This window comes from Amblyomma mixtum, chromosome 5 (assembly GCF_055824585.1).
Source record: "Amblyomma mixtum isolate Tamu chromosome 5, ASM5582458v1, whole genome shotgun sequence".
In the NCBI taxonomy this organism is placed as follows: domain Eukaryota; kingdom Metazoa; phylum Arthropoda; class Arachnida; order Ixodida; family Ixodidae; genus Amblyomma; species Amblyomma mixtum.
This window is the reverse complement of record NC_143016.1, coordinates 86,528,283-86,539,802: the sequence shown is the minus strand read 5'-3', so window position 1 is coordinate 86,539,802 and position 11,520 is coordinate 86,528,283. Positions and strand designations below refer to the sequence as shown.

General features: G+C 45.0%; 1 protein-coding gene across 1 annotated transcript; it reads left to right on the top strand.

Annotated features, from left to right (window-relative positions):
• Window positions 1-3,082: 3,082 nt before the first annotated feature.
• On the top strand, window positions 3,083-8,638 carry LOC149342894 (uncharacterized). Its single transcript, XM_089542255.1, has 4 exons — window positions 3,083-3,143; window positions 3,842-4,012; window positions 4,707-4,931; window positions 7,322-8,638. Exons 2-4 carry the CDS (start codon window positions 3,867-3,869, stop codon window positions 8,115-8,117), a joined length of 1,167 nt encoding a protein of 388 aa, XP_089398381.1. The 5' UTR covers window positions 3,083-3,143; window positions 3,842-3,866; the 3' UTR covers window positions 8,118-8,638.
• The last annotated feature ends 2,882 nt before the right edge of the window (window positions 8,639-11,520 follow it).

Genomic DNA, 11,520 nt, shown 5'->3' with positions numbered 1-11,520 from the left:
CGTCTCAAAAAGCCATCAACCGACAAATTGCAAGAAAAGCCACAGCGGAAATGCGAGAAAAATGCCTGCTGGAAGGCGTTGAATCCCTTCTAAAGTCAGGTTATCCAAACACCACAAGAAACATGGGAATGTCGACGGAAGCCATTGTGTCGTACTGCAGAAGGAATCAACTGCGTCTACTACAAGCTGATAAGGAGGGCGGATGTCCTCTCGGATGATAACTTCTCAGCGAGAGCAACTCAGGCGGTCAGAAAGAATTTTGTTCCAATTTCTAAAAAAAATCTACAAAAGTGAAATCGGCAGCGATGGCCTTATGTGATCGTCTGGGGTTGAGCACCCTTACTAACCAGATTAGAGATAGCAAAAAGAGCACGCTCAAAGTTTTCTTTTCTGTCAAAACTCACAAGCAAAGCATGCCGTTTAGAACTATTGTAACTGAAAAAGGCACGTGGCAGAAAAATCTTAGCATGTATTTGGCTAAGCACTTGTCTAAGATGCATGTAAATGATCCTATTTTGACGAAACGGTCAAATGAAATTTGTGACTTTTTTGAAACCAACCCTGATGTTGGGAGTGCTTTTTCAGTGGACGTTGTAGATTTGCTCTATTCAGTTTCTCATGGCCCCTTGTTCTCCGCTGTTAGGGAGTGCATTGAAGAAAATGACCCGATTTCTTTTCAGAACTCAGCCGGTATTTCCATAGATGACTTTTTAACCTTATTACATGTTTACCTGGAATCTACTTTTATCACTTTTGACCAGCAGTTTTTTCTACAGAAGTCAGGCATATGCATTGGGTCCTGTGTGGCACCGGTGCTATGTCACAGATTTTTATCTCATATTGACCAAGCTCTGCAGCAAGTTTTACCCATTGACAAGGTTTTTAAAGTTTTTAGGTATGTTGATGATTTTATGATTGTTTTAACTAAAGAAGGTCTTTACAACCTTAAGGAAACAGTGGACAGTGTTTTATCTGCCTTTGGAGAGCATGTAAAAGGTCTGGAGTTCACAGACGAACTATCTAATCATGATTCGTTACAGTTTTTAGACTTGAAAATTTAGTTCTGTGGTTATCGGGTCTGTTGGTCGTATTTTCCGCGTGCGAAGAAGCAGCTGCTACCTTTTGACTCCTGCCATTCTAAACTTCTGAAATACGGGATTGCTTCGCTTTGCCTTTAATCGCCACTCAAAAAGTCATGCCCTCACAAAATGCGGGACAGTTTTAATCACCAATTGGCGCTTCCCTCATGAAAGATGGTGGCAAGAAAAGAAACTATTGTGCATAATTTCGTTTAGCAAACGCGGTCAATTCAAACCGATTGTTCACAACTGTGTTTAGGTCCTGTGCTCAAAGAGCAAGGGCGAGCCTTTTTTATCAGTGATACTGCTGACATGATTAGCCTCATCCATGCATATCGTATTGTTCTCCTACGATTGTTTTCATCGGAGAAGTTAAAAATAATGATGGTCATGAAGACCTGAGCACTGAGGGAACAATCTTTCGAAATGATGCGGTCAATGGGGCCTGGCATAGGCCGTCATCGTAAAGCACCGAACAACTATCAGGTGACTGTGGCATTGGGTGCTTACAAGTATTCTAGGCTCGTACACCCATGTTGAAAAGTGTGACTTTTGCGACTGAACTAAATTTATTCGTGCGAAAGGTCTATTCCGATGGGCAAACCCTGAGCAAGATATTGCGATGTTTGTGGGTTTTTGCCAAGTGAAATGAATGAATAAAAATAAATCAAACAAATATTCGCGACAGGGATTCAAACACGCGGTGTCGCGGACAGATTAGCTTCACTAGCCACTGCGCAAGAGCACTAGGCTATCGCCGCAGCCGAACACGCCCCGTGCTAAACTGCAACGTACAGTCTTTGTCAAAAGTAACCATTGCTCCATGGTTTGGTTCTCATTCGTATAATAGAGCCCTCACGGCTTCCCTAAAGAACAAAAAGTTCGTTGTAGGTGAGAACAGGGGTTCTTATTACCATTCAGAGATTTAGAGCTCGAGGCCTTTCATAATAGCTTTAATATACGACTGAGAAAAAAAAACGTGCAGTCTTGTTACTTTTGACAAAGACTGTACTTTCGCGCTGTGCATTGAACACCGTCGTCTTCGTCAACTGATACTACTATCAAACTAATATTCGCGTTTTTAGGTATGAGGTGGTAGTGACAAACAGATGTGCGCTTCATGAGTTGGCGTTGATAACATTGCTGCAGAAACGCGGCACTGGAACATAAGAGGCCGGCGTACATTGGTTAAATTGGCACTGAAGATGTCGAAGACGCGCGTAACTGGCTCCCCGGCTCAGTGGACACCTCAATCGCGCTTTCAGGTACATGGCGGTGGTGTCCGCCTGCACAAAGCTGCTCTCTCGCACAATATTTCGTGCTTAGCAATGTTAAACCTTCATATATTAATTTTTATTCAGCGAGCATTGGACGAATTTCAACGGTCCGCAACGTAATTTGTGCGCTCAGGACACAAAGCACAGAATTTACTTGACGCTGACTACATAGATAACGATGAACCAGACATTACCCGCAGATATTGCTCACGTATTACAGCTCTTCGCTGGCGCAGGCTATCGCCTTGTTTTGTGCCACCGAAGCACGGCCTTCAAAAGAGAAGAAAGTATATTTAAAACAAACTAAAAGCAGAGTCACATGTTCATACGAAATAAGGGCACGCCGTTTGGCTGACTCGGTTTGCGCCTTCTTTCCGATAAGCCCTCTATTGCTCACACCGTGTTTGAAGTGAGCAATGTGACATGCTTGCGCTTCGAATCAGTTCCGGTTCACAAAGGAACCAAAAACTGCAATATATAAAAATTAGTCCGAATGCTCGGTACACACTATAACACGGCTTATCAAAAATCTGCGGCATGCGAAGCTTTCGCTTGACCAACTGCGTGTCACTTTCAACTTATCGAAATTCAACAAAACTTCTGGCATGTGAAATGCGATCTTACCCTGCACGGACTATTACAACTGATGTTATAGATGGCGCGCGAACTCCTGTCGAAAATACAGGGTGGCCAACAGACAGGGCAACGAACGCGCTATCCGTTAGGTGGCCGGTCAGCAAGTGCAGAGTGCATCCGCCAACAGCAGTGAGCACAGCGCTTCCCTGGCGTGAGTATTTCGTGAGGTGTTTCCGTAGGACTTTTGAACTGCCTTTTTCTTAGTTTGACTGACAGACGAGTTCGCTTCTTTCTTTGTATTTCTTCGCGCTTCCTTTCGGAACAAGGTGTTTCTGCTGGTAGAGACACCGAGAGCAGCGTTCTCAAGTTCGCGTTGATCCCCTTATCGCTTTCAGCAGCTCGCAACTATACTTAACCACTTTTTTCAGAATAGTTGCCAGTTTGTTCTGTATTTCTAGTCCTTAACTTCATGTGATTGTGTTCGAGTGTAATCACCGCAGCGGGCTGCACGGCCTTCTTTCGTAATCAGTATTACAGTGTCTGGGTGGGCGTTTTTTTTTTTTTTTTGCTTGAACCTATACGGTGACGTTTGGTGTAAGGTCATAAAATTTATGAGCTTGAACAGGGAGCGCGTGCCCGATATCTTCGAATTCTACTCGGGGCGATACGCGGCGGTCGCTTTTATAAACAAAGTGAAAAAGGTGCTTTCTTCCGTTTGCGAGAAGCAGGCAAGGCGGCGTATAAGTTTCCACCGTATAGCGAAAAGCAGCCGCCGCGTATCGCCGCAAGTATAGAGCTCGAGGCTATATATGCCATGGGCTCCCGTGTTCACGCTCATGAATTCCATGACTGTTCGTGCTTGAAAATTTTAAGGCTTGCCTCACGGTTTTCTTCTTCTTTCTTTTTCAGAATCGCGCAGCTGACGGCTGTCAACATGGACCTTTTTTATTTGCCTAGACTGATTCTCGACACGGAACCGCGAGCGTTAATAGGAGCGTACTGCCTCATTGTGGTGAATGCCGCTTGCATTTTAATCTTCGCAGAAATCTCCGATGCATATGACTTGAACCAGTCCCCAGAGTAAGTTGGCATACCTTTCTCCACCTTCCTCAGGTGTAGTACTTTCGCTGTCACTCCACATCCGTTGTCGACGTGAGCTCCCGCCGCTGTACTTGCCTTGTTATGCAAAATACCACTCATCGCAGAACTCTCGCTGTAATCGATGGCACGTGTATTCATTGCGACTTTATGTAACAGATTTTCTTCAGTTTGTACACGTTTGTTGGTGCAGAGTTCGCAATGCGAGGGCGTATAGTTGGATGGTTTTTAGATATCGCGTCGTTTACTATAAGCTCGAAGGAACCACGCCGATTTCAACTTGGAAAAAAAAAGTTACGTGATTATTTCTCAACTTGCTCTGCAACTTTTACACCGCAAATTTCGTGCTAAATTTAACGAGTAAAGAGTTAGCTCGTCTATCTTTTTAAGGATAAAGTGCCGTCCACGTCTTCTCTTAGTCCTGGGGTTTCCATTGTTTCATATTCTTCGAAGACTTACTTACCAAGTTGCCCAAGTTTACGCTTTAACACAGTTAATATCCGTTTTAACTACTAAATCACGAGCATTTAAAAATTATTCTGTCCTTTTCAAGAAGATTGCCTATAGCCCTGCACTAATGGAATCCTCGCAGTGCGCGTTGTCGTTCTTTAAAGCTTGGCACAAGTTTGGAAGATGTTTTCTTATGCATATCATTTTCTTTTTCTTTTTTTTTCAGCCTTCAGCCCTACCTGTTCTTCGGCGGCTACATCCTGCACACGATTGCAATCTTCGTAATTCCGACGGCGAACACCTTCGCATGGCGCATTCACAAGTTTCTTAGCCCGCGGTGGGGCTTATTGTTCTGGGCAGTCGGTGCGCTGTTTGGCTTCCTCTGCGCACACACCTGGTTGAGGATTTCACGGCCATCAGAGAAGGAGAACCTTCTGCAACAGCCCGGATTGTAAGTATATATAGATCTTCAAAATCTCGATATCATCACTGACATTCTAACCACTCGCTGCACTTCTGGAATCAAGTACATTATGATTGTGTTCAAAAAGCATTTCAAAATAATAGCGTTTTTATTCATATTGTGGACACTATAGTCGGATACAACTAAAAACAACGCAGCATTTCCCCCGTCAAAGGGCCTCCTTCCAGCCAATGGCGTCGGGCTATTCTCATGAACCTGCTAGCGTGACAATGGAGGAGGGAGGCTATCTCTGACTATGGAGTGAGGGGACTCCGCTTTCATCTGCCACTCGCTGCATTGTCACGCTAAAAGGCTCGTGAGAATCGGCCATGGAAAGTGGCAGTTAAATTAATGATTGGTCTCTGGGGGACAGCAACCTGCCCTTATAAAAATGGTCTATAGACAGTCTATAGACTTCTTATTGACTCTATTGACTTCCTATAGATATTGATTTTTGTCTGTTCAGTCTATAGACTGTCTATAGACGAAAGTCTACTAAAAGTGTATGGCCATAAATCTATAAGTTGTCTATAGACTGTCTATGGCATTTGTATTGCCTATAGGCTGTTGTCTATAGACAGTCTATAGAATTTATAGACAGAAGTCTATAGACACTCTATAGACTGTCTAAAACTTTTTTGTAAGGGTGGGCCGCACAAGGCCCACCGCTGGGAGCACCTGCCGTCGCCGGGCAGTGGAGCATCGTTTAACCGCTGCACCACTGCGCCAGGAGGGTTTATGAGGCCTACCAGGGATCTATGAATGCAAACTAGACAATGACATTCTGTATTTCGAGGAATTAACCTATTATGCTATCGCGTCATACCCTGAAGACTGAGCTTAAGTTTCCATGCAATCTTTTTTTCTCGGTGAAGAATGCGTCTTTTGCTACCGGACAAACGTGAACATACCTAGAAAGATCCAAAAATTCAATTTACACCGAGAACAATAATTGTATGAAGTGTCCCTTTAAGAAGTCTGATGCCTCCGCGCCGCGTGTAGTGGAGCAAAATCTGCACCTTCAGTGAAGACGCGGGCGGCGGCGTCAGCTTCAGCACAGCGTGTGTTGTTCGCTGCCAGGACAGGAACGGGTGCGCATTTTGTCAAGTCAAATTCAAGTATAATTTTGTGACTTTTTTGTGTTTGCCGTGGTCTACTGCGAACAGGTCGCACTTGCGCACTGTCTTTTTTATTTATTTACGGCGTTCGTGCTCACGTGGAAAACATTAATGTGCGAAGGATGACGGTACGTAATTAAGAAGCTGGTTTAAACTTATGGTAGACGTTTCCTTTGCATTATTATTACTATTATCAGCCTCCTATGCTTAATTTGCGCCTTATGCCCATTGTCGGAAAATAATTCTTGCGTACTATACAGCTGTGGCTAGTGAGTGAACTACACTGGGAAAATTTTGTTCCTCGCACGCATGTATACAGCCTGCCGGGTTTTTAATAACGTCGCACGATGGTCGACTGCCCGGTCTGCCCGGTGCAGTGGCGCCGAGGGTGAAGTAGCGTGCATATTGGGGGAGGGAACATGCAAGCGTATGTACTAATCATACTGCTGGAGTGAGCGTCTGCTTGGCTGTTTATCTTCGTGCAGAGCAGCCCCTCCCCCTTCCACACCCCAACCTCACCCCCCGCCCTCGAAGCAAGTTTTAGGCCCAGTCCTGAAAACTCTGGTTCAGTGTTCTCGTAACGTGACGTTTAGTACCTGTCCTTCCCGACCCTTGCCCCTTTATACTTCTCCCCCCGTGGTGCTGATGTTTTTTTGATGTTGTCCCCTTTTTTTTCACGCCATGACTGCGATTCTTATTGTGAATATCCTGTATCTATGCATAGTGTATATCGCCCACACTACCCCTATCCTTTCTTATATCGCTCCACCCTTCCTCTCTCCCTGTTCTCTCCCTGTCACTTAGCCGCAGCTCAGGTGCTTCAGGTTTCGATAGCAGATGCCGCCGCTAGCAACATCTTTTCCTTCCGTTTTTTATTTTTTTTTCTTATAATTAGCCACTACTAACATGTGAATTCTATCGACCGTCGATACCAGTACAGAAACTCTGTACATACAGAGATCCCGAAGAGCGTTACGGTGTGCACACTAGCAGGACCTTCGCAAGGCAGATGGCCTGTTGAGTTTGAAAAACTTTGCATTAGCAAGAAACACAATGCGTGCGAAGCAGTTCCAGACCAAATAATAATCAACGAAATACTATTCTGAAGAGTTCATATCTGCGAATATGAAATACCGTTACTGCACTAATTGACTTTGTACCTGAAGTCGCATGACCTCATTGCTTGCTGTAGCTTTGGCTGGTTCCGTGTAACCTTTGTGTGATATTATTTCTTAATACAACGTTTCTTCCATCTCTCAGGCGGCTCGAGGCAGACTCGAATGAGGGCGCTGAAGGCTCCAGCGACGGCGCTGAAGGCTCCAGCGACGGCGCTGAAGGCTCCTGCGACGGCGCTGAAAGCTCCAGCGACGGCGCTACAGGCTCCAGCGACGGTGCTACAGGCTCCAGCGACGGCGCTACAGGCTCCAGTGGGGGCGCTGGCCCTGAGCCTGAATCGGACGTAACTGTGGACAGTGAAGACGGAGACCTCTGGCGAACCATGGTCCAACCTGCACACAAGTCCAAGCCGGTGCAGGAGTTCGCCAAATTTCCTCTCGCAGTGCTTCTGTTCTCGCTCTCACTTCTAAACGTTTTGCATGGCGTTGACGCCGGCATCTGGGACTTGATGAACGGTGTCTACGCCTGGGGTCTTTTCCGTCTCGTGGTGCTGTCGGTAATGTCCTCGTACGTCGCCGCCGTTACGACCGACACGATCGAACTAAATCTCATCCAGAGCTCTGCGTTATCGTGGCCGTTCGTACTGCTGCCAGCCGCTGCATATTTAGCCGGATACCGTGTGGACATAAGTTTGAACCCTGCCGTCCTTACCGCCATGGACGGTATATTTTTTGGTGTCTTGGTGTATGTCAACTTCTTGGAGATCATGGGTCGCTACCTGCCACTTTCGGGGGAGTACTGCAAGGCGACTGTGCTAGACGTGACGGTCATCTCGTTGCTATTTCTCTTGGTATCGCACTACGCCGAGCCGACTGTTGCTGTGGTTTATAACTTAGTGAAATTTGTAATGGAGATGCCGAAGTGCTCGCTCGCAAGATAGTGACGCTCTGCCAACCCGTGCATACTCTAAGGGTTTCGTATAGGGAAGATGGGCTTTGTTTTCGGTGCGACAAAGAAAGGGGAGTTAGGCATGCAGCTTATGGGGGAGAATTCGTCAGCATGCCCAGGTTACACCGGATATCGAATGTTCAGAAGCGGTTTCCGGAAGAGACGTTGGTGACCGAAAGAGGCAATGCCGAAGCTCGGACAATTGTGTCAGCCCGCAATTTTAACAATCATGAAAAGAAAACCCTTCTACCGCTACTCCGCTACTATTTGGGAACAATTTTTGAAAGACTGTAGCCGTTAAATGGTATGTTTTTCATCCCATCTGTACAGAAGGTTTGTTGCTATTTCCTGCTCACCATGAAGTCTGTAACGCATGCGTGCGTGCCTGAGTTTTCTGTACTTCGAGAAAGACCTGCACAAAGAAAACAGTTTGAATGTCTAGCAGTGCCGAACATTATAGGTTATTTACGTTCTTGTCATTGTGTGTTTGTGAAATAAAATAACTTGAACATATCTGGCGTGGCTGTTTTGATCATACTGTTGCGTAAGCTTGATTTCTCTCCATGATGCTCCGATATCTATATGTTCGAGTGCACTTCCATAAAGACCAAGAACCGGAGGACCTGGTAAATCTTTGACAGGGGAAATTCCTTACTCTGTCACAGGTGTGCAGATATGTGCTGTTCGCCCTCCGACACTACAGCGAGACAAGATGTTATAAGGTCTGAACGATTTATTCTTCACGCATTTGTGTTGCATGCGAGCTGATGTGATCACTACCGTCAGTTGCCGAAACAGCGACGCCGGACACAGCGGGGTTTTGTTGCCTGACGCTGCAGGTCGCAATGTCAAATTATGTTTACGAGCACTTGCTGGCTTTATAAATTGTTATGAGAACTTTTTTGCTAAGATCGGGCCCAAACTGAGATGCATGTTTTCAGCAGCAGACCAATCGAATGAGCTCACAGCAAGTGTGGAGAAATTATGACCAAAGTGCTATGTTAATGTTCCCTATTCGTGTGCACCCGCATGGTGCAGTTACGTTTCTTCGTGGCCTGTGTGGGGAGAGGGAGGGTGAAAGACAGGGTGTTTGCATTAGAAAGTGATCAGGATTATTTACCGCCAATCTTTTCATATTAAGTTAAATAGTTACGAAAAACTTCTTTCGAATAACATATAATTTCAAGAAATGTATAGCAGCCAACATTCTGGTTGCTTTCAACCTTTCAATGTACAACACGTAGGAGAGCTAACATCTGAGACAAATGTTAGAAAATTGAATTGTTGTTCTGCAGCAAAGCATAATTTGCTAGTCGCTGGTGTTGAACATGCATGTGAAGTCAGTAAATGTCTACATCTATGGCTTACATGTGATGCATTCCATATTTGCATAGCACTAAACGCTTTCAATGTTTTTTCCCGTGGTTTTTTCTCATTTCAAAGATCTCCTGTACGTGCTTCAGGACGGAAACCGAGTTCTGGCAGAAAGACGCCGGCTTCCTTCTTCATGGAGTGTTCTTGAGGTTCATCATGCCTTCTTTCGGAACTGCAAGGCAGCAGCTTTTAGAAATTGAGGTTACAAAGCCCAAGAACATATTGTCACCTAGACTCATCACTGAAAGGGCCGTTGGCGATTTCAAGAAGTGCAAGATGCTACAAGGAAGGCAGAGGCTGGTCAAGTGGCCGTTGGGTCCATATGGACATGAGTAATAATTATGCTACAACATTTCTAGCTTCAAAAGGCCAAGAAAAACATTGTGCTCACAGACATTCCAGGCTTTTTGGTATCACAAGTGCCTTAGGAATGGCTTACCAGATTCTATGAACATACAAGCTATGCCATAGTGTTAACGCCAAAACTACAACTCGATGAAAATGCTTTTGGTTGGACGTTCTGCAATAGTAGGCAATGGAACTTGTAAAAAAATGATGAAATAAACTCGGATGTAGCTTTGGTGTGTGCTGGAAAAGCCAAAGCAAGATTTTGGTGCACTGTACCATAATATATACTATAACTTGCTATTTTTCACTCAGATCTCCTGCATTAAACGCGTATGTTACATGCTGCAGAAAATTAGCTGCAAAAGTTTTTGAAAGACAGAGGTTACATCAGATGTTGAGGCGCGACGCGACGCGCAGACGCGACGGTGTCCTCTTCTTGTATCCCTTTGGGTCAGCTTATTATGGTTTTCTAAATTTATTTTTGTTACTGCTTTGAAAGTAAAATTCTTATTTAAAGGACTAGATACAGCTAATTTTCGCTATTTCCGCTCTTTAAAATGATGCGCAACACACTAGAAATTATTGACAGCCACGTGAATTACGCCACCAAACGGTAAAATAACTTACAATTCAATATTTTTCGTTCATGCCATTTTGGTTTCAACAGCCACGCGAAGGGTGTGACGTAAAGACCCGTTTAAAGTCACGTGAAGCATGCAAAAATAGCAGTATGGTTGCTAAATTTTCGTTTTAATTCGCAATAACTTTTACGCAAACATGCCCAAGAGTTAGAATGACAAAAACTGAAGCGGCGATTTTATCGCAGTTCTTGCACGCCTCACGTGACCTCACATCGTATGTGACGCCACAACCGTCATTCGGCTTTTGAAACCGACACGACACGCGAAAAAAAAAATCAGTTATAGATTATTCATCTAGTGTAGGTCAACTGCCCGTCGTGATTCATGTATACCATTGTCCAGCACATCGCTCCAAAGAGAAAGCATCCATCCAAAAATTTGGTCCGTCTACTCCTTGACAGAACACCGACACAAAAAACTTCGTGTCTACACCAATTAAATCTGCACTTTTTAATCATAGGTGCCGATACTAATGGCTCTAAAGCTGACCTTCGGGGCATGCCACGCGGAGGTTGGCGGAGCTTTGGCCAGCGTTAAACTGTAATGACGGCAACGCCTCGAGGCAACAAGGATTCCCGCATCCACTGAGAATGCGGCAGAAGGGGCGACACGAGACAAACGAATACCTTACTGCCGGGTCAGTGATCACAGCTGTCACCTTCGCGTACATCGATGACAGTGACAACAAACAGAAATCGTTTATGTTAGAGTTGCATAAGGTCTTACGAATGATCGAGTTTCGCTGGAACTTGATTTTTAAGCAACTTTTCGCCCATCCACATCAAGCGTTCAAATGCCCTGCTCAGATATGTGAGCAAAACAGCTATGAAGATTTTCTTTTTAAGCGGTATTCAGACTGGATAGCCCGATGCTGATGAAAGTGAAAAGGAGGTGCACTAAGTCCGCCCCTGCTCATGTATTCACTATTGACATGGGCAGCGGAGAGCCGGTGAGAGAGACGAGCAAAGAGCCCAGGTCGTGGGGGCAGAGAGGAAAGGTTGAAGAGTTACCGCTACCTAAGGAGCAACAGCA